Source organism: Drosophila biarmipes, unplaced genomic scaffold, assembly GCF_025231255.1.
Source record: "Drosophila biarmipes strain raj3 unplaced genomic scaffold, RU_DBia_V1.1 ptg000017l, whole genome shotgun sequence".
NCBI lineage: Eukaryota > Metazoa > Arthropoda > Insecta > Diptera > Drosophilidae > Drosophila > Drosophila biarmipes.
Window position 1 is genome coordinate 455965 of NW_026114535.1, and position 27417 is coordinate 483381.

General features: G+C 37.9%; 1 protein-coding gene and 1 long non-coding RNA gene across 19 annotated transcripts in view; one reads left to right on the top strand and one right to left on the bottom strand.

Moving 5' to 3' along the window:
* LOC122817994 (uncharacterized) overlaps window positions 1–27417 on the bottom strand; it is a 271976-nt gene that overhangs the window by 20780 nt on the left and 223779 nt on the right. The window lies entirely within an intron of this gene.
* Window positions 22290–27417, top strand: part of LOC127012038 (uncharacterized) — a 100024-nt gene continuing 94896 nt past the window's right edge. For 3 of the 9 annotated variants that reach the window (XR_007765462.1, XM_050890157.1, XM_050890158.1), the window contains exon 1: window positions 25728–26087. Coding sequence is in view for 3 of the 9 variants with exons in the window: in XM_050890157.1 (XP_050746114.1) it covers window positions 26054–26087 (34 nt within the window). In the remaining 6 variants the exon portion in view is untranslated. The other 6 variants (XR_007765464.1, XR_007765466.1, XR_007765463.1 and 3 more) reach the window with 5 other exon arrangements.

A 27417-nucleotide genomic window follows, 5' to 3' on the forward strand; every position in this document is an offset into this window, starting at 1 on the left:
TTGTTAAACTATACATCGAATACAATTACTACACTTATTGCTATACAGGACCACGTGCGCTACACGGCCTGCGTGGATGCACGCACTGTGTTCAAACTAAGCCATGGTTTATGTCACAAATAATGGAAAATCTACCCTTGACCCCACGATATTTATTGAAGGCCTTCAGCGTTTCAACGCGAAAGCTGTAAGTTATTGCTCCGGAACTAGTTGGTGGCTTTGAGAAACTGGTGGAGACGCGTACTGTGACGCTGATAATAAAGCCTGGAAAAATAGGCTTTGCCTTAACACGCGTAGAATAAACAAGGTGACCAAGAAGGACGAGTACCCTTTTCAAAACATAGATGGTATCCTGAGCAGAATTTCCTCAGTCAAATGCAGTATCGTACTAAAACGTGCGTTCTGGCAAATCAAGCTGGAGGAAGCAAGTCGACCGAAGCAATAAAAGCCCTGAAAACTGCGATCATTACGGGACCCGTGGCGTCTTTATAAACATTAAGATGCTTCTGAAAAGGAATTCACACAAGACACACGAAAGGAGCGCAACTGTGTTATTTGCAGAGGGATAGGCGGTATACAGCCCTGAAAGAAAAGGTGTCTCAGCCGACTAGATTCCAAGTCCATTCGTGGCCAACACCAACATAACAGTAGGGCTAAGATGTTTTTCACATTCGAACTTAGAAAGCATTTAGTGAATATCAAATAATAATGTTCATTATATTGTGAAATGGATCATGTAACTCAAATTACAAAATTTCTAGGGCAATCGGTCGACAAGTTGACCTTCAGGAATGCAGAGCTGTATTTGATCAAGGAAGTAACTTAAATTTATAAGTTCAGTTACTAACACCATGGCAGAGCCGGCGATCCTAGATGGAATGCAGGTTCAATAGACGCAGTCTATGCGCGTAAGATGGTAGGTTACAATGTGTTCCAGTCCAAACCACGTAATGCTAACAAAAGGAACTATTTCTATACCGATTCGATAGCATATAGAGGCGACCAAGCACAAGAGCAGTTGTTGAATCGCAGAACGCTAATCATGAAGAGTTAAGTTCACCGCTTACTATTATGTTAGATCTATGCTGAGATATGAATTTTGAATATCGAATCGGCCAGCCTTGTATTCTCTCTTCCCCAAATTTTGCAGCAGCCAAGCCAAAGTCTTAAATTGCAAAAGCCATAGATCCAGATAACCGGAGTAGTCCGGCATTAGAAGAAAATTGCGTAATTACTAAGGCAATATAAATGTCAGCTGCTGGAACAGATGAAAATCATAAACGGCAGGCTTTAGTCTCGGACAGTTCACATTCAAAACTGAATTTATTGTCTGAAAAAGAACAAATAAATGTCTTACTATCACATGAATGGGAGAATCAAATTCCATTGCCAGAAGCGAAGTCACAACAATTTATATTCGCGGCTCAATGGACACATTTTTACGTATGAATTTTGGGTTCTGGGAACCATAACTAGCAATCAGCCAGATAATATGCTTCCTGCAAGGCAGTGGAAATTTCCGGCCGGCGTAGACTAGACTAGCCGCAAAGAATTGATAGTTTGCTCGGAGCAGACTCATTCTTTCATTTGTTGTGCAGTGGTCAAATTAAACTCACTAATGGAGGTCCAAAAAACACTATTGGGCTGGTTGTTTCTGGACGGTGTAAGCAACAACAAAAAGAAGCTACTTTTTTTAATCGCCTTTTCGAAGGAAGACATGGTTTTAGGAGGACTTGTTGAAAGGCTTTGGGTGTTAGATACCGTCCCAGAAAATAAAAAACTTGTTAAATTTTTACCAGAACAAATTGCCTGCGAGGATCACTTCGTGCAAGACGTGACCAATTCAAATTGTGGTCATTTTTTAGGCCGTTTGCCTTTTAAATCTGATCCGCTTGTGCTTGGATCCTCGTTCGATGCCGCTAAAAGTACATTGTTATTATAGAAGCTTAAAAGACAGTTGACTTCGAGAAATGTACATCGCTTTTATGAAAGAAAATTTGAACTGGGTCATATGTCTCCAATATGCAATAAAATTTCACCAGGACCGCACTACTTCATACCACAACAATGTGTTCTGAGGCCTGATAGTACCTCAACCAAACTTCGAGGTGTGTTTGATGCAAAAAAAACTTCAGCGCTGTCATTAAGTGACATTTTAATGGTGGGCCCACTATTCAGAGGGAACTTTTATAATCACTTGTTAGATTTAATTTAAATCGATTCACTTTAACAGCACATATATATAGAAAATGTATAGGCAAGTAAGTCTCGCAGAAGAAGATCGTTATTATCAACTGATAGTATAGCGCCAAAAACCATCTGATGAGTTACAATTATTTCGTTTTAATACAGTCAACTACGGAACGTCTTCAGCTCCATTTTTAGCCTTCCGTAGCTTATAAGAACATGGAGTTCGTAATAGTGATAAGCATGAAATTGGTTCATACATAAATTGCAACGACTTCTATGTAGATGACATGCTTACACCTTGAACGTGATGTGTAATCAAGTGTCAGAAAATCTCAATAGTGGCGGTTTCCAGCTCTCCAAATGGTTTTCAAACCATGCACAACTAGAAAATACCGATTCGACCAAAGCTTTGGGTGTGCGGTGGATGCGACACACAGACACATTTCGATTTGATTTAGATTTGAGCTTTACAAAATTGACTCCCACAAAACGCACAATTCTTTTAGTAAGCGGGCGGCTTTTTAATCCCTTGGGATTGTTGAGCTCTTTGGGCCTTAGATCTAAAATTCTTCTTCAAAGCCGGTTTCGCATTCAGCCAAGCTTACGGAAGCTGCACTTACATTCGAGCAATCGAAAACAGCGAAATCGAGAGTAGCTTCACTAAAAACGAAAACCATACTAAGGCTTGAATTATAATTTGGTCCTACGTCAAACAAGTTCTTGACAAATGTTAAGCCGAGAATGTTTATATCTGGACAGACTCAAAAATAACTTTACATTGGAAGAAGTCTAAACCGTCACTATTTTCGTTTCAAACAGGGTAGCCACAATTCAAGAAGTATCGGAAAAAATAAATTGGAGACATGTCCCTTCGCAGTTTAATCCAGCAGACATTGCGTCCCATGGCTGCGATGTAAGTTAATTGAAAAAGTCCATCTGGTTCGAAGGTCCGAAATTTCTGTATGAAAATGAGTCATCATGGCCAGAAAACTCCCATTTTTCTATACCTTCCAAATTAAAAAGAACCCAAGTGTGTAAAGCCGTCGAGCTATCAACTCCGTTTGAATTTATTACTCGTATCTCATCGTTTCCCAAACTCATTAGAATTCTTGGATACGCTTACAGATTTTAAGCCTAGCTAAATCAAGAGAAAGATCAGTAGATCTGACTGCTAGAGAGTTACAACTATCATTGTTTAAACTGATGGAAATCACAAAAAAATGTCTTTGTAGATAAAGACCAGGAAATTTAAAAAGGACATGTTTTACAACCAAGTTTGCAAGTGATGAAGCCCTTCATACAAAAGTTTTCTGAAGCTGGTAGAAGGTTTTCGCTAATTCGGGAAAGAGGTAGACTTTTGCATGCGCCTATTTTAGAAAATGGTAAATTTCCGATACTACCCCTCGTAAAACCAAATTGTTGATTTTTATATCCGAAATTCGCATTTGGGAAATGGTCACGCAAATGAAAAAACGATGATCGATCTTGTTCTCCAAGAAATCTGGTTAATAAATGCTCGCAGAGAAGGCACTCGGGTGGTCCGAAAATGCATCAATTGTTTTAGATATACGCCTGTTCTAGTGAACCTGCCTGTGAATAGGTTCGAATCCGTAAGGATTGCGTATTCAAGGACGGCCCCCCATTAAGATCTATATTGCTGTATTTGTTATAATTTTTTTGTTACAAATTTGTCGACTGACTGCTTTATTTTCATCATCATCGCAGGACGTGACGTACCGCATCGAGTACATTCCGACAACACGACGAACTTTGTTTAACTGTTCGTCGAGGAGAAGGGCATCGAGTGGAGGTTTATCCCACCATGAGAACCGCACTTCGACGTTTTGTGGGAGGCGGCCCTAAACTCAGGGAAGGAAATTCTCAGGCGTCAAGTCGCAGACGCGTCCCTAAGCGAAACCGAGGTCAGGGCTTATCTGGCGGACACCGAGGCCGTGCTCAATTCTCGGCTCTAACTCCAACCAGCACCGATCCTAACAAAGGGGAGGCGCTTACTCCAGAGCACCTGCTAATCGGGCAGGCCCTTCGTTCGCTGCCGCAAAGATTAGAGCCAGACGAACCGCTCAGACAGCGGTTCTGGCAGGCGTGGTTCAAGGAATACGTCCACAGCCTTCATCGCAAAACCAAGTGGCAAAATACATCGCCCAATCTGGAGGTCGGAGCCTTGGTAATCCACGAGGACAGGCAGGAGCCGAAATCAAGACCGAAACAGGCGTATTTAAGCGTCCTATTCAGAAGCTGGCTGTACTCCCAATATATTGACGGCAGGTCCTTTAAGGTGGCCGGAATGTTGAAGCGCAGAACGCTTATATTATGTTAAGATATAAATAAGTAACAGCTCATATTCTGTTAAGATACAAATAACTAACAGCTTAAGAGAGCCCAACAGTATTATGTTCACAGCTTACAGGTCCAGAACTACTATGTTATATCTATGCTAAGATCGGATATAGCGGGCCTGAAAAGGCTCTCACAAAACTGAATATCGAATCAGCCAGTCTTGTATTCTCTCTTCCCCAAATTTTGCAGCAGCCAAGCCGAAATCTTTTCACTTTTCGGCGTTCTCAATTATCAATTATTTTAGTTTGGCTTCGATTTTCTGAAGCAGTGTTCAAGGATTAAACCAACTAAGGAAATGTTGAAGTGTTTCGTGGTATAGGCCAACGTTTAACAAAGGCAAACATCTTTTTTGCTTTTGTAACAATGATGCCAATATGATCAATGAAGATTAAGTGATCGGAAATCAAGCAAATCCATCTGTGACAATATTGATCATGTATCCTTCCCCTCATTAAAGTCACGCGGGAAAGGTGCAACATCTTAGAGGAACGTATTCGATCATTTATGGTAACTTACCCTTTTGCCAAGTTATCAAAAGTGTTGCTGTGCACCTGAGATAGGTCTCACACCAAAAGTATCCAAAGGTAAGTATCTTAGTGAATGTCCGATCACGTTTGGGAATAATGTGTTCCATGACTGTAAGACTAATTTAGAAATCATAAGAACCCCAAGAGAATGAATCTCACAAGTTAATGATACTTAGATGGAGTAATATTTTTAAATACACATTTTTGTTTCCGCCCCAGAATGTTTAACTGGTAAATGGTCAAAGGTTCTCTCCTTTCCACAAATGTGTGATAACTCTGTCATAAAAGGGAGCAAGAGCCACCTGAACATGCGCACCTGTACGTAATAAAAAGGACACTAGCTTAAAGGCGTACGTTTATTCACAAAATTATGAGTCTATGCACAAGCCTGAAGGTGCACTCTCATCGACGATATCACGGGCCTCAGGCCAATGACCTCACTGCTGACTGCTACCTCTAACATGTCCCATAATAGAAGTTAATATCAGTCAAAGAAATATTATCTCCGTACCTGTAATTTTTACTCGAAATAAAATAATGGCATAGTAGCATAGCATAATAATTTATTAATTCATTTATTTTGGTATTGCGAACATGTTAAGCTATTTATTGAAATAAATTTTTGATATTCTTTCCAGATTATAATATATATTAATAATCTTAAGTGCTTTCGTCGGTAGCTGCATTATTGCTCTACATGTAGGTGTCTATATGATTTCGTTGAATTTATGTTTTCATATTTTCTCCATCATTAAAGAGTTTTGATTGAATGAGCTGGATACGTTCAAAAAATGATTTATATCTGGGCTGTTGTTGCTCCCTCATCGCAGCACTTTATTAGAAAGGTAAACATTGAAGTGTTTGCAAAGTACATACTTTCTAAAAATTAATCTGAAGAAATTGAATTGAAAAACTTTCACAACAAAGTGACGGTCAGAAGTAACGATTCAGATTATTTGATTTTATGATTAAATAATTTCTCGAAATACGACTGTTATTTATTTATTCAAAAATTAAGGTAAGATTCGCAGTAAAATTTATGTACTACCAATAAATACGGAAAACTATATTTGTGTTCAAAAAATATAAATATTCATAATATTCCAGTTGATACAATTATTTTTGGAAGGGGTTAGAATATCCGTACGTTTTAAATCTTTATAATGATCTTCCATTTTGTCCGACAAATTATTTGGACTCAAAAGAGATTAGGTTAAGTTAACCCAAAAGGCCCACACTACGCCACGCATAGGCTTATACAGCTATTAGTTGTTTAACTGATGTGTATGAACCCATATATTAGTTAAGATGTTTTTTTTTTGCTGTTCGCCTGGTTCCCTGCTGGAGGCGTTCCTAGTGATGCCACTACTGGGGCATCGAGGTATCATATTCTTGCTTCTGAGAGAGCCGAGCAATTGCAGATAAGTTGTTTCAGAGTTTCGATAGCCCCCAATTCATCGCAGTTTCTGCAGGTGCAGTTGTTAAGTTTTTCTATTGTGATGCGACCAGACAGTGGCCTTTGAGGATTCCCACTAGCACTCTGCCGTCATTCCGTGGTAGGTGCAGAACACAGTGGCTGAGTTTATCGCTGCGCTCCTTACACATATTTTTTGAGATTCTGCAAATAATTGTATTCTTCCACCTGTTATTTTGATCGCGTGTCCGCCTGTTTTTCCAGGGCGCTCTGTAGCGTTCGAAGGGAGAAAGGCACGTTCTTCGTTCTGTCGTTCTTGAGATCTAAGTCGTCCTTTGCAAGCTGTCAGCTGTCTCGTTGCCATCGATGCCCGGGGGCTGGGAGCCCAATAGATCCACACTGACTTTAACAAGCTGAGTCTATTCAAACCTAGTCGTTGACGACTGCATGGTTCTTATCGCTGTTTGGCTGTTCACGAACAAGTTGACCATACCAAGTGGTCGGTTAATATTTTAAGCCACTTCTGCCGCTTTTCTAAGATACCCATTATACAGTACAGTATAAGCCCGCTCGTCTGAGCCCATGAGCGCAGTTGTTTTAGCCTTCGGGCACGTTGTGGGGATCATGTAGTCTGTTTTGTTGATCATGCCTCGGACGAATAAACTATGCCAGAAACTTTGCGTCGTCATTTTATCTGAGGCAACTAGACGTCGTGCTGGCTTTCCTGCAATCAGTTAATCGTAGATACCTATGGATAGATTCTGCGGATCGCTTCTAGTGCTTAAGTTGGGGTTGACCTCCAAAAAGGAGCGCATTACTCAATAATTGGTTCGACGAATGAAATAATCAAAGTTTTTGTGACATACACCACTCAAAGTATAAGTTGAATAGAGAGGGCTAACAAAAAACGGTCATTAGTTTGAACTTAGAATATGGATGAAAATAACTTAAGACCCACCTAAGAAGATCTGAAACCCTAAAAGGTCAAGTTTCCGGACAAGAATGAAGTGATTAAAAGAATCAAAGAATCAAAGGGGTGATTAAAGGATAAAAGGTCTGGACTCAGTTGATGGTTGTTATAGGTATCAAAGATGTGACAGGTTTTAGTACTACAGCATTTACAGTTTCAGTCGATTCATGCGGCATTGTTGGGTTATTTACGACCGATTTTTTGGGCGTCTCATTGGCAAAATCTCGGGTGCTTTGCATTTGGCGACCGAATTTTCTTTAACTTTAGAAAGTTAAGATCGACTGCTGTGTTGCAGACCCCCGATCGCCAGATAGAATTTCACCAGCGGCTACCGATTTTTTTACGGGATCAGATAGCATTTGGCTAGTGAGCTGCGACTCAAGCACCACAAGCAGATCCGTGTTTCTAAGGCTGTTACGAATTAATTCCGTGACAATGCTTTTTGTAATAGGTCCTATAGGGATTGCCTGGGCTTTATAAGCAATGCATTCATCACAATAGTAGCGCAAGCCACTTTTCATTTCGATTGCATCGCATACCAGGCCCGAATAGCCAAGGCACTTTGCAATAAAAATATTGTCGCACGAATGGCACGGAATGCTCCAACAACATACAGTTCTTTAAATAACAGTCAGCCATTATCACGATATTTCGAACCGCACTGCAAAGGGAATAATGCTAAAATTAAGAGAGAGTTAGAGAATAGAAAAGAGTAAGCTAATTTTGCTAATCTAAACACAAAACGACCCATTATGCACTCGCGAAGCGAAGATATGTTGACAGGGAAATATAATAAAAAAGAATACAAAATGGGAGCGCAAGACAAAAACACGAAAGAGCGAGAACATTCCAAGGTCCATTGCTCCTGTTGGAACTACTTGTTCTTTATACACAGTTGCTAACCGAAGTCCTACCTAATGCAGTCGTCCCGCTTGACTTCATGACTCCTGTGTGCTGGTCCAAAGTTCACGGCAGTCCAATGTCCGGCGGAGTTTCGTTATTCCCTTTTGCACACGGCACTCTCGCTTTGCCCGCCAAGTCTCCACTCTCTCTTTCTCCCGCCTTATTCTCCGACCTCTCTCATCATCCATCCTTGGTCGGCAAACTCTCTTCTTCTCCAAACTTGGTCTCCAAACTCTTGTTCTCCAACCTTTGTAAACCGGCTTAACCTGGCTCCACGCTGGCAACACTCGACAGCACGTGCAGATAGGACTTAGCATTTGCTTCGCAGCAGGTAAGTACGGTGGTTTGTGCTTCCGCGTTAAGGCCCTTCCTTACATTTCAGGCGCCGCTGGTGCCCCATCCTAACGCGGAACCCTCGCTCATCGCTCCGCCGAGGATGCAGGCCTCTCTGACCTCCGGTGCCTCTGCGATACACTCAAGCCACTCGTGCCCCGCGATCTCGCGCCAGCGTTCGCAACAATTTTGACCGTGTCACCGCCTCGGACACCTCGGGTGCGGAGTGCTGCAACTTGAACGGAGGTCGGCCACCTTCCACGGGTTCGGGCCACACCGAAGGGCCCCCGTTCCAGCGATTCGTCTGGTCCCGAGGCTGCTGCAGCGCTCTCACTCGCTGCTGGGGCTGGCGTCGCCGGCCCGGTGCTTGGCGTCGTCGGTTCCGTGTTCGGTTTCGGTGGGGCCCATTGTTCTGGTCTGCCGCGTGTCCTGTGGGTCCATCGGAATCACCCGGGGACCTCTATCCTTCCAGATTCGGGTGGTCTTCCGCCGCAGCCGACGGCGTGATTGTTGTTCCTTCGAAGCCGCCATCGCCTCTGCTCCAACCGCGGGTCCTCAACCTGGTTGGCAGTCATCATCATGCGTGCTTTGCTTCTGGTTACGCGAGAACTCATGCCGACTGATAGTTTTCGTTGAATGCTCGTCTGAAGCCGGACTCTCTCCACAACACCTCGGTTTAAGGCCTTCCTTTTTGCTAGGTCCAGCATTTTCCTTCGGCCTCTCCATTTTTCTTCCCAGATCTACGGTACAGCTGTACCGTCTTCCCCCTTCCATTGGCAGACTGACTCCCTTTTGAGTTATTGTCGTTCTTCTGTTGCCCTCAACGTATTTCCTTGCACTTCGCATTATCCCTTTGGCGTCTTTAAGTAATATCCTTTGACAATCTTTTGAGTTATCCTTGGAGTCTTATTGTCATTTGAGAATCCTTGGTTTCTTTTTGTAGTACCTATAAAAATCCTTGAAGCTATCCTTTCGTTGTATCCTTTAAGAATCCATGGAGTTATCCTTGGAGTATTTTTTTATTATCCTTTGAGAATCCTTAGAACCACTTCGTAGTATCCTTAAAGAATCCTTGTAGTTATCCTCAAAGTCTTTCGTAAATCCTTGGAGTTATCCTTCGACTTTGGGAATCTTTTGGAGTCTTTTTGTAATATCCTTTGAGAATCTTTAAAGTTATCCTTGAAGTCTTTTTGCAGTATCTTTTGAGAATCTTTAGAACCACTTGGCATTATCCTTTAAGAATCCTTGTAGCTATCCTCAAAGTCTTTCGTGAATCCTTTGGGAATCCCTGTAGATATCCATGAAGTCTTTTCGTAGTATCCTCTGAGAATCCTTGGAGTTACCATTGGAGTCTTTTTGTAGTATTCTTTGCGAATAATTGGAGTATCCACGTAACGAACTAATTTGTATGGTCACCCGACCTAGTAGCTCAGTAAGGAAGCACAGAATTTACGGGCTCGTAGTGGGCTCATTGGACCTTGCTCTGTCCCGGATGGTCTCACTTAGTTTCCGCTCAGTTCACACTGACAGTCAAGGCCAAGGCCAGGAAGCTACTAAGCGCTTCACTTCGCTACTATGCCCAGTGTAAACGAACTTTCCACCCTAGCCTCACCCTTTGCTTACTGTCCGTGACGTTTTCACGTTGCTCGATCTGTCTTGCGAACTGTCGTGAAGTGGTGGTTGGCTTGTTCTACCTTCTGGCTCGTTATACTCGGGGTTCGGACTTGCAGTTCCGAGACTTCACGAATCAAAAACGCACGTCTCTCCTGCACTTTTAAGCTTGAGACCATAAAGAATCGACTGCTCCCTCTTTTTGACCGATTGCGTCAGGACCTGCTCAGTTTCCTCTTGACGTACTGGGCTTACGCCGCGACTCGCTATACACTGGGTTTAGGCAAGTTTCTTCTGAGCTTACGATTTTTTCCCAGGCCTTCACTGCTCAAACACTCGCCGAATCTCTCCACTCAGGGTCCCAACTCTATGGCCCCTGTTGGACACACTTGTCCTTTCGCAGTTTACAACCGAAGTCCTGCCTTATGCGGCCGTCCCGCTGGTTCCCGTGTTACATGTGGCACGTCATCTCCTTGCCCAAAGTTTTCGGCAGAGTCCAAAGTCCGGCGGAGTTCCGTTATTTCCTTTTGCACACTCTCTTTTACCCCATCGTTGGTCTCCAACCTCCATTATCCTCCATTCTTAGTCACCAAACTCTCTTCCTCTCCAATCTTCGCTTCGCCGTTGGTACGAGAATTCGCCGTCTATCTGGTAAGCGGCCTACCAAGGCGGAACACTAATGCCAAACTCATGTAACGTTTGATTCGATGTATTATATACTAATGAACCGCTGATTATATTCCAAACGAATTGTATTAATTTTTATTATATTCACAGTCTGATCTGATTGATAGGTTTTTGTAGGGTGCGGTACTAATAATTTGTTAATGAAACCAAAGAGTTATCCAACCGATCTTTCCTTTTTAAAAAAAAAATCACTCTCGCATGGTGGTTATTTCAACTCGAAGTTCATTTTTATTACTTAGAATTTTAAATGCTTTTCCAAGGTTATAATCTTCAAGTTTATTATAAATGTAAATTGTGATATCATTCAATTCGTATTATCCAATAGGGATTTTATTAAGATTGTCACCCTGTGAAAGAGATTATTTTTTTCATCAACAATTGGAATCGAAACAAACATATTAAGGTTTAGTACACAACCTCACAAAAACTGTCCAAAAAAAGTATATTATTTTCAGACCACTATTTCTTCATGGTCCAGTGTTTAAAAATGTGGTAATATCTCCGTATAATTTCATTTTCACATTGGCTTGAATACAAACAACAATAAATAAAATGGATATTGCACTTCTTTTAAAAATTGAAAAGAATTACTTAATAGCTACTGTTGTTGTTGGCATCAAAACAGACGAAAAATAGGTAAAGGGTGTCACAAAAATGAAACCACCTAATAATGTACAGGAATAAAAGACATGACATCCTATTATAGAAAATTTACTGAAGACTATGCAAAAGTCGCGAAACAACTGTCTAATTTAAGTCAAGGAGAGTGCGCTAGAGATAAATCTTCTCAATCGAAAAAAGTTGCTATTGAACTTGAGAAGGCCGCGACAAAGGCCTTCGATTAAAAACTAGCCTTTCATTTTCCAACTTTTCCAAAGCCTTTCACCTAACTACAGATGCATTAAACTCCGCTATCGGAGCAGTTTTTACTCAAGTAGACTCTGGCAAAGGTCGGCAGATAGCGTAAATCTCCCGATCCTTGAGTCAGACAAAAGAGAACTACGCTACCAACGCAAAATAAATGGTCGCGATAGTGCGGGCCCTAAAAACCCTTCGTTCTTATTTCTATGGTGCTGAATCTATTAAGATTTGGACCGATCATCAGCCTTTAAGATTTTCACTGGACAATATAAGTTTTTACGCTAAGCTAAAACGGTAGAAGTCCCGTATTGAGTACAATTGCGACTTAATATATAAAGCGGGGTAGTCAAGTATAGTGGCCGGTGTCCTTTCAAGATTTACAACATATGTTAATCACCTTGGCTCTGACACTGATAGCGCCTCCGAGTCGGATTCCATAGCTACAAGACTCGTTCAAGACTCGTTTTATTTAAACCCTCGATTAACGCCTACCGAAATCAACTGATTTTTTATCCAAATCTGTCCGGTTATTCGTGTGGGCACCCACATGCTGTATATGTGTGCCATACAATTCCAATTTATGAAACTTCTAAACTCACTAAAGATATACTTGAAATCTTCAGTAGGCAATGGAATTAAAATCCCAAACAATTATCTATAACCTCTTTAAACATGTTGCTTTCAGAATTTTAAGTTGTACAAAATCCGTATAACTCAGCACTTGGTAGAGGAAATTGCAAATTTGCAAAGTCGGAGAGAAAAAACATCGCAGAGCTCATAGAAGTTCAAAAGAAGTCAGTATTTAAATCCTAAAAATGTTTTACTTTTCCAGGATGGCTAATATTATTTGCACACAACTGTCGAACTGCACCACTTGCAAATTTCATAAGTACGACAGCCCAATTAAACCGCCTTTACAACCAACCCCTATCCCCAACTAACCATGTGAGATACTTTATATAGATATTATAACATTGGAGAAGAAAATATACCTGAGTTGCTTTGACAAATTCTCGAAACTTTCTAAACTTTTTCCCATACAAATAAAATCAGCAATCCATCTGCGGGAGACACTACTAGACGCACTCCTTTTTTTCAGAGCACCTAGAATGATAGTGTCTGGTAACAAAAGAGACCTTCTATACCCAACGGTCACAAGCTACTTGCGAACGCTAGGTATCCCAACTCAAAGGCGAATTAAACGGCCGGGTAGAAACGTTTTATTCTACCTTCATGGAAATAAAAAAAAATAAATTAAAAATATATGTATACTTGTATACTTGTATGTATATATGTATACTTGAATATCCCACCTTTAAAACCACCGAACTTATCTCACTTGTTGTAGACAGGTCCAATAGCTTTGTCCACTCGGTGACAAAAAAGCCAGTGGACATTTTTTTCAACCGTCTTTAAAAATAAAATACCTGAGACTATCCGATTTTAATCAACAAATTCTTGAGGACATTCTCACTGAACACAAAAAAAAAGTAAACCAACAATGGGCGCAATAAAAATAAAAGCGACCCAATTTCTTACGAGCTTACGAGAATTAACATATAAGAACCAAGGAGAAACAAATATTCAAGGCAAAAGAGGTTTAGGATGACCGAAGGATGAAAACAAGGTCGGTAAAAATATTTCATAATTGTTGGGCTCCCGATTCTACAATTAAAAGGAAAGTAAATTACTAACCACATGTGGCCCTCTTTTTTTGTAGGAGAGGTAAGCAACAGAATATCTTAAATATTTTCATTATTAAAATTCACCAAAACCATAAAGGGAAATGCTTACTGAACGATTCACTAACTCATATCCCGGACAATAATGCAACCGATAAGTTCAGTCTCATACCAGCAGCGATGCAGCAGCAGAGATAAAACGACAGCGGTAAGCATCAGCGACGTCAGAACGACAGCGGCAGCGACTGAGCGAGAGAGAGTTGCAACTGACAATTAACGAATTTACTTCAAAATTCACCCCCGGACTTAAAAAGACTACTTTTTGTCTAAGAAATAATACCACTGTAACGTCCAGAAACGATTACTGTTTTATTTACCGTAAGCTCGAAAATACTTTCTCGTGAAAGTCGGAACCCTAACACTTACGAAAACAATGTGGAACGCCAATTCCTGAATGAAAATTATATCAACAATATGCTACTGGTAGACTGGCACCCCACAAACAAATACAACTTCCAAAGAGGCTACACTTTCTATTGCAAAGATCAGATCAGATAAAGCCCTCGTCGGAACCGGCATCCTAATCAGGAAATGGATTAAGCATCACCTTTACCAAAGGATCGCAACTAATTGCTTGCAGGCCACGTCCATCAAAGTGCAGTCAGGTAACGGAATCCTCTCCATAGCGGCCGTCTACTGCCCGTCTCGCTCTACAATTTCGGAAGGAGAATTCAATGAATTTTGGCAATTACTTGCAAATCGCTTTATAGCTGCACGGTACTATAATGCCACTGCGGATGCACTGGAGATGCACTTGTGAGTTCCATCGGAAGGCATTTTTATAATGCAATCATAAAACCGAGGAACAAAATACAGTATGTTTCTCCTGCCACCCCCACACAAGGCGAAAAGGCCAAAAGACTGCAGGGAAGTTCCAGACCTAATAGATTTTGCTGTGACAACAAACATTCCAAGCAATATAAATTGCACGAAGGCTCTTTCGGACCTGTCGTTAGACCATTCGCCCGTGATTATAACTCTTCTTCAAAATAAATCTTCTTCTAGTTAAAATATAACAAGTATGCAAGCTTACAAATCACGTCTTAAGGAAGACACTCGCACACTAAATCGAGCTCTAAAGCTAGAAACAGAAAATGCACAGCTGCCGTACATTCAAAAACTTTCGCCAACCAGTACCAAACATCCTCTGTGGACGGCTCACCCAAATCTCATCCCTCCAATCGAAACAGTCACTCCGATAAGAAACTCATCTAGCACCTGGGTCAGCAGAGACCAAGATAGAGCCGAAACTTTCGCTTCACATCTCAGAAACGTCTTCCAGCTGAACCCTGCCACTGGTTCATTTGCCCTACCACAAATTGAATCTGAATCTATTTCCCTACCACCATTGTTTCAGCCAAAGGAGACCGCGAAAATCATTGGGGAACTGAAACCGAAAAAGCACCTGGCGGCGACCAAACAACCCAAAAAATGTTAATCCGGTCGTGTAACTCACTGAAGATCGTTAAAGCTTCGCTTTTACGCTAAGTGTAAACGAACGTTCCGGGACATGTCAAAGCATTGCTTGGGGCAAGACAGGCTTCTCCTCGAGCTCACGAGTTCTTACCGCCTTCACTGCTGACTGACACTCAAGGCGTAACGCGACGTTTTGGTTGTGACAGGACAAGATCACCAAGCTGTTAACTGTTCTCTGGACCACAGCTACCAGTGCCTACCAAATTATTTGCAATTGTTCGCTTTTTTATTTTCCTTTTATACCCTTGCAAGGGTATAATGATTTTAGTCAGTATATATATATATATATATATATATTCTTGATCAGCGTCACTAGACGAGTCGATCTAACCATGTCAGTCTTTCCGTCCGTCTATGCGTCCGATTCTACGCAAACTAGTCTGTCAGTTGTCCGAAGCTTGCGTAGAAATGGACGGACAGACGGACATGGCTAGAAAATATACTTTATGGGGTCGGAAACGTCTCCTTGACTGCGTTGCAAACTTCTGACTAAAATCATTATACCCTCTGCAAGGGTATAACAATTATATCTTCGGTGTTTTTTAACGTATAACCTCTTACCTTGGCAAATAGCATTTTTTGTTTTGTTTTGAATTTCGAATTAAATTTTATCAAAATCGGACGACTATATCTTATAGCTATTGTAGGAACGATCAAAAATTGGTGGAAAAATAATATGAAACAAATTATATCTTCGGTTTTTTTTTAACATATAACATCCTACGGTTGGAAATAACCATTTTTATTTTGTTTTGAATTTCGATTTAAATTTTATCAAAATCGGACGAATATATCGATCGGAAATTTAGTCGAAAAAGATGAAATTATTATTATATCTGTGGTGTTTTTCAACATACAACCTTCTAAGCTTGGAAATAGCATTTTTTTAATTAGTTCTGAATTTCAAATAATAATTTTTTATAATTTTTAAGAATTTGGAATTCAATTTAATAAAAATCGGACTACTCAAACATATAGATGTGAAAAAATGGTCTGAAAAAAAAGGATGAAATAATTATTTTTTTAATATCACTGAGGTCAGCAACAATCCATTAAAATTTCAACAAGAGTTACTAAAGTAGTTTATTTTTTTATAACTGCAAGGGTATACAACTTCGGCTTGCCGAAATTAACTTTCTTTCTTGATTTTTAATAATGCACAATATTTTAAAAATGTTGTGTTGACATTTCCTGTCAATCGGACGAATATTGAAAAACAGCATTCAAATCTTTAAATCGTTCTCGTAAAAAGAGTGTTACTTTTTTTTAATGAAAATTATTAAAACATTGTTTAAATGTTGTACTTTAAAATTTAATTTTTTTAGTATTTTTTCTGAGATTAACCGGATGAACCATTTTTTGAAAATAGTCTTCCTTGTTGGCCTAATAACCATACAAAGATATTACAACGGCATTTCAAAAAAAATCCAAGGACAACCCAGGTCAGCTCATCAGTATCGAAGAAATGGGCTTTCCGACAATAAATAGGTTGTAAGGAAAACGGGCTTCCACATTGTGAAACACATCTCAAGAGCGATAGTGGCAGTTAATTAGACTCTTATGAACATTTTTATGTCTTATAAACTTATTAAATTTAGATAATTTTTTGATTATGCTTATTTTGGGGACCATTATTATACTAATTGTCCCATAAAGGTGTCGTCCCGTGTTTGGGTCGAAAAAAAAAAATTTTTACTGCATAAATAATATCTAAAACTTATCTAGACATTGTAATTATACTGGCTTTTCGATAGGAAAAGAATGCGTTCCGACACTGGCGCTATTCTTACTTCAACTTTCAAACACGCTTTTCTTGAAACCACTTTTTTTCATCTGGCTATCAAGATATCTAAAAAACGACTTGACCCATCGCTTTGAAATTTATGGGGTATGTTTAGCACATGTGTGGCTAGGGTCGGTAGTAAAATAATTGAAAAAGGTCAAGTCCTTTTTTATAGTCGTGTGAAAACTTTACTTTTCAATATTCTTCAAATCGTTTACTATGGGCCATAGCCACGGACTTACAGATTAAAATACTTTTTGATTTCCTTAAATCGGATCAGCCGGAATCACCCTACTTCATCGCGCTCTAACTTCTAGAGTTCCTCTTATTTTTACTCAAAACAAAAAAAAAAAGTTAACTTCGGCAATCCGAAATTTGTATACCCTTAAAGTTATAAGAAATAATCCACGTTAGTAACACCATGAGAAATTTTTGATGATTGTTGCTAGCTTCAGAGATATTTAAAGAATTGATTCATTATTTCTCTGAACGTTTCTTTGATTTGATCGTCCGATTTTTATTAAATTCAATTTGAAATTCTTAAAAATATAAGAAATGATATTCCCACCAGTTTTGCGATCTGTCCTATAAAAGATATATGCTATAGTCCTTCGATTTTGGTAAAATTTTTCACCAATTTTCCGATTGTTCCTATGGGAGCTATATGATAAAGTCGTCCGATTTTGGTAAAATTTTATTCGAAATTTAGAAATAATTAAATAATGTTATTTACAAGCGTACAAGGGTATACCCATTACTTCGTTTTCGCCCCAGAAAGTTTTACTGGTAAATTGTCAAAGATTTAATAAAGATTTCAGCCAGAGACCCGAGTATGGGTCTTGTCTATTACCTGGCCGCAATAAAAGGGACACACGCCCAAGTCCGAGGGGCACGCTCATTAAGAAGATCAGTGGGCCGCAATAAAAGGGATACGCGTACTGACTACCTATCTCTGACACGTTCCCATAAGGGTACAACGCATAAGTAAACCTATAATTTAAACTCGAAATAAAAAGTCACAAGTTTATTTTGAGGCATAATAATACATTTATTCAATTATTTTGGTCGTGTGAACATGATTTTTTATATTTGGAAATAAATTTTCGGACTCTGTTCTGGCGAGTTGTATAGAAGACGCATGCGCCCTTGCTGATGTTAAATGAGGATTACAAAATGTAAAGTGTTCACCATAGTTTGTTGTTTTCAGATCATGTCCACCTTGATTCATAAATATAGTTTTTGTTATTAGAAGGTATTGAAAATGCTGAACGATTATCTGTCCTTCAAATTGCTCGATGAATTGGTCAATTTCCTCATTTCATTTTATTAATCTGGTTTTCTTGTAGGTCTTTACACATCTAGCCTCAACTTTTAAATGAAGTATATAAAATTATTTTCGTGTTTTGGTGGTACTTTTAAAAAATGTCAAAATATTCTATGCATTGTTTAAAGCACAAGCCCCGGCCCCTAAGATGTGTTTGACAATATAGAAACCGGGTTCCTTTAAACCTGTTTAATGTCGGACAGCTAACTTTTTCGGTAAGCTGACATTTCCAGAAAAAATTCTCTAGAAATCGCTTCTTTTGAGCACCCTTACAAGTAATCAATTTTCCGTTTGTAATTATCATCAAAAATGTTCGAGTTTGTGGAAAATTATTTTCTCCATCGTTCCAAAAATGTTGTGGTTTTTATTGGTTAACCAAATTGCAGCCTTTCTAGATTTTGTATATAGCAAAGTAAAATCATATGGTGGTTCTATCAAAAAACTATTATTGAAGTCAGGATATTTTTCGAACACAATATCAAGTTCCTTTAGAATTATACTAGCTGACCCGGCGAACTTTGTTCCGACCAACGCATGATGTTCATGAAGCAGACACTGCAAGTCTTGAAGAATGGCTCGCTTCATTCCTGCATTGATCCCGATCAAGTCGATCAAGTTGTTTTTCCATGTTGCCCATGAAATATATTTGTAAAAATTTATTCTGTGTATCTTCGAAAGATAGTAATGATCCAATTCGATGGTGAATCTGTCCTTGTATCTACAAAATAAAAACCAGACAGTATTAACTGGGTTATAAACACTTTTTCTGTAGGAGAGTAGTATAATACATACCAATAGATAAACTAAGTTATTCCTTAACTACATTCTATGTAAGTACAAAAATAAATACCTTAAATGTCGGATTAAAACCTCCTTCTTCGATAATGTCTGCCCCAAATAACGTCATTTGGAAACAACTATTGTATTTTCGAGTATTTGCAAGAAAGTGGCGTGATTCTTGTGTTTCGCCGTAAAGCAATCAATACAATGGCTCATGTGGCGGAGTCAACACTGGCAATTTCACTTTACCATTAACGCAGCATAATCGAGGCGTTTCTCCGGAAAACTTTAATGCACCACAATACTCGCAAACAACGTCCATTTGCCCAATGCAAACGCTAGGATGCAAGCTGTAATTAAATCAGCTAAATATCTTGTTCTGCGTCGCAAATTATCTATTTGTTGACTTCTGTTGTTCGCTCGACGATTCTGCATTGCCAACCGAGCTGTTTCACGGGCTGCTTCACTTTGCTCTCGTGATTGAGAAGCACGAAGTCGAGCCATACTATTGCGGCGCTGTTCACGTGCAATTTCTTGTTCTTCTTCAGTCCTTTCATTTGCAGTATTTTGTATTCTGCTTGCATTACGGCTTTGTCGGGAAAGATTCGATCGTCTTGGTGGCGGCATTATTAATTAATCTTCACTTCACTTCAATCCACTTGTTAATTATTTATTTAATAGAAATAGTTTTAATATTGATTTCTTACAAATATCAAATTGTCATCCATACGTCACTACATAGCTGTCATTTTACGTCAATTACATAGCTGTCATTTGAGTTTTGTTATTCCAAGTCTGATCCTTTTTTGTTATACCACGTTTTATAGTGACTGACGTTTCATGTCAAGTCAGGTAAAAAGTATCCTATGTCCGTCTCCTGGCTCTAAGCTACCTCCCTACCAATTTTCAGCCAAATCTGTTCTGCCGTTCTTGAGTTAAAAGTGGTGTAACTAACACGACTTTCTTTTATATATATAGATTATTATTATTTTCAAAGAAACCTTGAACATCAATTGAAACAGTTTCTTTCTTTATTTTCCTAACTTTAAACAACTCGTTGTGCTAGTCCGCGGTTAGCCAATAAATTCACATTCCACCTGTGTTGGCTGCCATGCTCCAATGAATTCCAACTCCGGAATGCGATTGGTAGATTTACACCACTTTTAATAATATCGTAGGTTATATTCGTCATTTCCAGTTTAAAAGATTGTTCATTTCTGGTTTGTTCAAGCACATCGCCAACATTCTTAGTTAGCATCAACACTAGTTCGTGTTTACAATTTAACAAACTTTTTTATAATCGTCAGCAAATCCTAACAATTTTTTGTAATGGTCCAGAAATTTTGAAATTTTCATAGATTTTGACTTTGAAGATTATCCAGAGATACAAAAATTTTTTATAATTTCTTGTTCTATCAATCTCACATCCATTTATTTCGTACTTAATTTCATCCAAAAAGAAAGCCATACAATTATTAAAAAAAAAAAAATTGTAACATTATCCATTCGATGAATCTTTTCTACTAATTCCTTGAAAATTAAGGTAACTTTCGTGAGGAAGCACGTACAAGTCTTGATTTTGGAAAGTAATTTGAATTTCATCGTTTGATTAAATGTTTTAGTTTATCGAATGTGATGTCATTCTAATCGTAAGATCCAGTAGGAATCGTAATAACATTGTCACCGATGTGAAATAGATTTTTTTTCGTCAATATATGGAGTCGAATTATACATATTAAAGTCAATAGGTGCGCATTCATAGGGCCTATTCAAAAAAAGTTTGTATATATATTGAAACTATTTCCATGCAAAGATAATGTAAATGACCTAAACATATTAAAATCTAATGATTAACTGTGGGACTGTAGGTATTTAACCCAGCTTTTATTGATATCACTCCATAAATTATAATAAATTGATCAAATCCTTTTCTTTACCTTCCATTTTGTATTGCATCATCCTTGACTATCAAAAAGAAACGCCGGTTATCCTCCCAACACTTTTGACAAATCTGTACAAATGTTTCATACTTCATTTCTTATATATGCTTTGTCATAATTTGATTCCGATATATATTCCGCATATTTAAATCATCTTGTTAAACATTATAATAAAGTAGGCATTGTCACGAATCAAATGATTCGGTATATGACTATGTGTTGATATTTTTATGTCGACGCATACAAAAATAAGATCTTATGTTGCATTGTTTTTCACAAGCTACGTCATCGAATATCATAATGGAATAATTTTGGCCTTCACCGGTATCCAGTACACTGCCATTATGGGAGAATGTTTGATATCCCATTGCTTTTATCGGTTTCATTAATTTCTCCAAGTACTCATATTTAAGTTGATATAAACTTTTTGAAAATATATTAAAGTTTTCTAATTTTAGTCCATTGGGACTTTCTATTAAACATAACATTATACTAGTTTAACCGCAATTGGAAGGCCCGACTATTAGAGCTCTTATTGCGTTCGGTAAAAGGACACTTAGTCGTGGCGGTAGATTTTTCTCGTTTTCATCCTTAATACTTCTGACTACAATTTTTTGTGTTTGGTTTATTAAACGCATCTTTCAATCTAATGTACTTCATTCAATAAGAAAGCTGTGATGATTAAACATCAATAAAATCGGGAAACGTTTTTAAAATCGCTTCAGTCGTATTTTTAATTGTAAACACGGTGGTGGTCGTCTCGATAAGCTAATCAATACATTACCGTTTGAAGCCCATGTTCCGGGATAGAAAACAAACCTGTTGACTGTAATAATGCTGCTACTAAGACATTAAAAAAATAAAAACCATTAAACATTATGAATGCAATTAAAGTTGCGCGTAAATCAATTCGTCAATCAATGGGTTCTAAGAAAAATGTCAAATACCTCATGAAATTAATGTAGGTAGTGCAGCAATTGCAAAGACAATTAATACGTTTTGCTAAGAAATATGTCCCTCATCTTAGATCTGTATTTATGAGATATCTACTCCCAGAAAAACCAAAAAGTCGGGAGTGTGGTACTGTAAACCTAGATAAATCACAATCAAGTGGTACACATTCGATTGCATATAATAAAAATAAAAAACATTATTTCGAGAGCTTTCGAAATCTAATAGCCACCTAGAAAAGTTGTGAAATACTTGAGATATAGAATACAATTACGATAGAGTTCAAGACTTTGATACGTACAACTGTGGACCTGTGCCTCGCTTTTCTTCTTTCTTTCGTTAAAGATGTGAAGTTATAACCGGTATATTTAATTGTATGTATACGTGTATGTGTTAGATCTGTTTAGTATAAAAAGTGAACGCGCACGCGTTGAAATTCACAGTGCAAGTTTTTATTTCCCATCGAACGTCGTCTAGTGGACAAGAGCTTTAATAATCAAGGTAACTGCGATACTAAAACCACTGTACAAAGTTTTAAAAGATTATCAAGAATCATGAACTGGGAAAACCAAATGAACATTGTTATCAAAGTTCAAAAAAGTTAATAAAAAGACACCCATATCGAAAACAAGGGTGCCTGAAAATGTAAGATTTCCGATCCTCAAAGCGGAGCACAAAACCACAACGGTTGGAGAACCTCTCTCGAGTTGGAGAAAAAAATCCTTTACATGCCGGAGAGGTACACCTCTCTTCAGGATGATATCATCAATCAGAGGGTTGATGGAAAATTTAATACTCGTAAAAGAAATGATAATTTGAATTTAAAAATAGGCCGATTATCCTTAAGGAATTTTACACTAAATACACATTTTTAAATAAAATAATAAAGTTTGTAAATTATACCACGATGAATATTTTATCTGAGTTAACCAAAGCTAGGTTCAATAAGTCCAAATTTAGACAAACTTACAATTGGAGAAAACTTTTTAACCCATTACCGTACCCTTACCCTTGTTAGGGAAAATAAAAAAAGACACTTAATGTAAAAGACAGTAGAAAAGTAAAACGTGGTTTTAATAAAATTACAAAATACGACGATGATGAGAAAGAGTTGGACAATTTATACTTAAAAACTAATGAGAAAGGTTTTCCGATGAATGTAATTCCAATAAAGTATTCTTTTCAAAGACGAATATCGAGGAAGATGTAGATGTAGGTTATTTTCATTATTTTTATAGATTGAGAATATGATTAAATTAAAAAAGTTGTGTTGTTTACTTTTTTTATATTTTTCTTATTTTTCTATTTTTTATGATTTTTTTCATGTAGTGGTATTATTTTCAAAAGGAAAATGTTCTTCACATTGATCATTGCCCCCTATTGTCAAACACAACTTAGGGGCGGAGTTTGTGCTTTAACCAATGCATACAACATTTTGACGTTTTTAAAAATTTCCAACAAAACACGAAAATAATTTGATATAATTAATTTTAAAGTTGAGGCTAGATGTGTACAGAGCTACAAGAAAACCAGATTAATAAAATGAAATTTTATGAAGAAATTGACAAATTCATCGACCACTTAAAAAGACAGATAATCGTTCAACACTTTCAATACCTTCTAATAACAATATATATATATATATATGAATCAAGGTGGACATAATCTGAACACTACAAGCTATGGTAAACACTTTACATTTTGTAATCCCCATTTAACATCGGCAACGTGCGCATGCGTCTGGTATGCAACTCGCTAGGACGGAGCCAGAAAATGTATTTCAATATATACAAAATCATGTTCACAAGATCAAAATAATTGAATAAATGTATTATTACAATAAACTTGACATAACAAAGAAAAAAAGTCCAGACTTTATTTAAGGATAGTGGTTCTCAATCTATTTTATTTATATGTCTAGCGACGTATTCTACTTTACCCCTTCATCATAGCCTTATTCTTACACTGTGTCTAAGTCGAAATTATTATTCTGTCCCACCTTAAATAACAGCTCTTTGCTTGCTGATCATCAACGTGTCATGCCCTGGTCATAATAGAACTTCTGGCTGCGTACTTTATTATTTCACGAAGGCCTTATGTAAACTCCATCTCAAATTATTTACCTTATCTTTGAAATCTGCCCAATATGTGGGATGAATAGATTGTAATTTCTCTTTACAAAAAGAGTAGCAAAGTGGAAGCAAGCAACTATAGAAGTATTTATAAATTGCCACGCATCCCAAAGCTATTTACTCCCCACATGCAGTACCTGTATAGTTTTATCTCCGTGTCGACGCAGATTTATGAATCGTATATCAACAGCCACTAACCTATTAAAACTAATATCATTTGCGATAAAGGGACTTAAGAGTAATCTTTAAATATATATCAATTACATTCACTTTAGTAAAGCATTTGACTCCGTAAATCACGATCTTTTGATTAGAATGTAGTATTCCCTGTGAATCTTTAAACATATATCTAGAGTTAGGTGATTTGAATAAAACAAAGAGTACTTTTTAAAAATTACCTCCTGGGTTCTTGCTAACTTTATTAAAAACTAAACTTCCCTCTAAGTAAACTTAGATTCTTTAACATAATTATCCAAGTTATATGTTGGATCTATTATATATACTTTATTAAATAGTATTGGCAAGTTTGTTGTTCTACCATATACCTGCTCATATGGACCATAATCATGGCTATAGAGGGTTTAGTATTAAAACAGAAAGGAGTATAAAAGCCAATGTCCTATCCAGATTTGTCAAGTGATATGTAGGTCTGGATGATTTTACTTCAGAATATAATGTTCTAATACAGCTAATAATTGCAGAATGCAACAAATCTCCTAGCCCTATCTGCGTCCGTTCGAACTCGGTATTTCTCTATTACACCTTACCATCATTATTTTGTTGTCTTGTAGAATATCTTCGTAAGGACACTTGAGTCAAAGTAAAGATAATTCAAGTCTGAAAAATTGAGCACTTTATTTGGAGCAGTATAAGGTTGTCTATGTAAGGTTTTTATCATATGCTGAGTAGCCGATGAAAATAAGGTCATCCATTTTTTTGAATGCCTGTGAAGTTTCGATACCTGCAAATGCAAATGTCATCATTCTTTGAAAGAATTTTGACGCTATTTTTAAGTCATAAGATAATCCCGTGAGACTATGAGAGACATTCTCCGAAAGTTTTCTTTGAGTCCTATTCAATAGAATCTTGACATCAACTCTAAGCATGATCGTCTAGTTTTGGTAATGGGAGACTTTCTTACCGTTTCGGTTCCAGTTCCGAAATGTCCATGTTTAATTTATTAAGTTTTTTTTTTTAAGCATGTATTGTTTTCATTTTTGTTTGTTTTTACTATGTCGTAAACATTTAGTGGTGCAATTTTTAATTTGAACAAATGTATTTTTTAAATATGAAATTTTCAGAATACTTCGGACAAATTGTTTTAAAAGGTATGTGATCTTGGAACTATAAGAGCTTGTTTCGCCATATTGCACTCTAACGCCCATAATTCCCAAAAGAATGAATCTCCTACAGCTTTTTGCTAGAAACAAAACTTTTGCGGATTGTGGGCGCTACAGATTTTTAGGTTTAACATAAGCATTTTGCTTAACAGAATTTTGGGACAAGCGGACTTACTGACAAACAAAATTAACTTTTTTTGGAATACCGATTACTCGTAACCTTCATTTGTTTTTAAATATATATTAGTCGCCTTCGCACATTCTCCTAGTGCACTTCTTCACTACGTGGACTGCCGTCCACAGTGATAGTGTGAACTGCTTGTTATACGTTTCCTTCTATCTTATAGGTATTTACTGGTTTTCCAGCGTTGTTCAAGCATTTTTTTTTATTTGACGGACATTTTTAGTCTGTAAATTTACCATAAAAATTGCGCCTCCGTTATCGGTACCTCGGGCTATGGTTTCCTGTCTTTTCTCTGCTACACTGGGAAAGTTACAAGATTCGAAAAATACTTTCAGGCTTGTTATCAGCGTGTTTTCCTTCTAGTATTTTCCGGAGGATGTCAATTTCAGAGGCAAACTTTTCAGCAGTTTTCCCTATATGCACTGTTAGAGCAATTTTAGTCTTTATTACATCGGATGCTTTACAACATTGCCGTAATAGAGTTTTCGCCTATAGAGTTTAATCCTGAGAGTTTTCGACTTAATTACTTTAAGAGCGTGGCGTTGAAATGGCCTTTGGGCAAGACAACCAAATTGACAGATGTGAGAAATCTTTGTAGATTTAATTTTTGGCCACTGAATTCGGGTATTGCATTTTATATATGCCTAAGGTATGGCACCTGGGCAATGGTGTCATCTTTAAGTCATTGAGTCTAGGTCTACGTCGTCGGTATTTTCCTTTGTTTTTGGCATTGTTAATACAGTAGGAATGGTTAAATCTGGTAAATCATTCTCTTTTTTTTTTCATTCTTGTTCTATTGTAGACTCAAAACTTTCTTGCGTCACTAACCCATGTTAAGTGTCGTCGCCTGTTGTCTTAAAGTGTCAACTGAGTATTTAGTAATACAAATCATTTAGTGCGCTATTCCTTCTATCTATCCACTTATATGTTCAAGACTGCCTGGTCTTAGACTTTTATCACTGTCGCCATTTAAATAAAATGATTTCCTTCAAGATCCAAATTTCTAAAATATAATAACTCCATCGATTTGCTTGAGGTGTTCCTATATTTAATATTTGAGGCATCAAAACTGCCGTCTCAACCCCTCAAGTGTTTCTGATTTTACAATCACCGCGCAGGAGCTAAGGAGAACTACGTCATGCAGCTGCGCTGCCAACAGCGCCAGCGGAGAGACAGTTATATTCTTTAGGTTATAGCTATGCTAGCTTAGGCTTCACTGCGAGGGTCATGCACATACACTTGGTAGACAAGATCCGGCAAGCTGCACCCATGCTTTTTCGCCGCCAACTTGTTTTTCTTCGAAACTTGGACATTGCAGAAATGTCATGCAAATGGCCAAATCAGAATTTGGTGTGTGTGATATACATTAAAAGTTTAAGCATCTGAAGAAATATAAAGTTTAAAGTTAAAAAAAAAGTGATATTAAAAAAACTTTTGGCTAGACTCGTCGGAAACTATGTAATAGGCAGAAAGACGCATTTTGACCCTATAAAAATATATATTCTGATCAGGATCACAAGCTGTCCATCTGTCCGTATGAACGCTAAGATCTCGGAAACTATAAAAGCTATAAGAGTCAGACTTGGCATGCAGAATCCTGGGCTTCCTCCGCAGCGTAAGTTTGCTTCAGCAGGGTGCAACGCCCACTCTGTGTATTTAATGCTAGGAACAACATTTTTACTGAAATGTATTGGTCTCGTCAATACCTATCGTTAGCCACGACCACTCTAACGCCTACAAATGTCCAAAACGTTTAAACCTGTCTGCCGCTCACATTACTATTACATTGAAATAGCGAGTAGGTGGCATAATACAATATCGCTTCGCTGCTTATATATATAAATTTCTTGCGCATTCGCGCACATTTTGGTGACGACATCTCCGCGTTTGGGCGTGGCCTGAAATAAACTT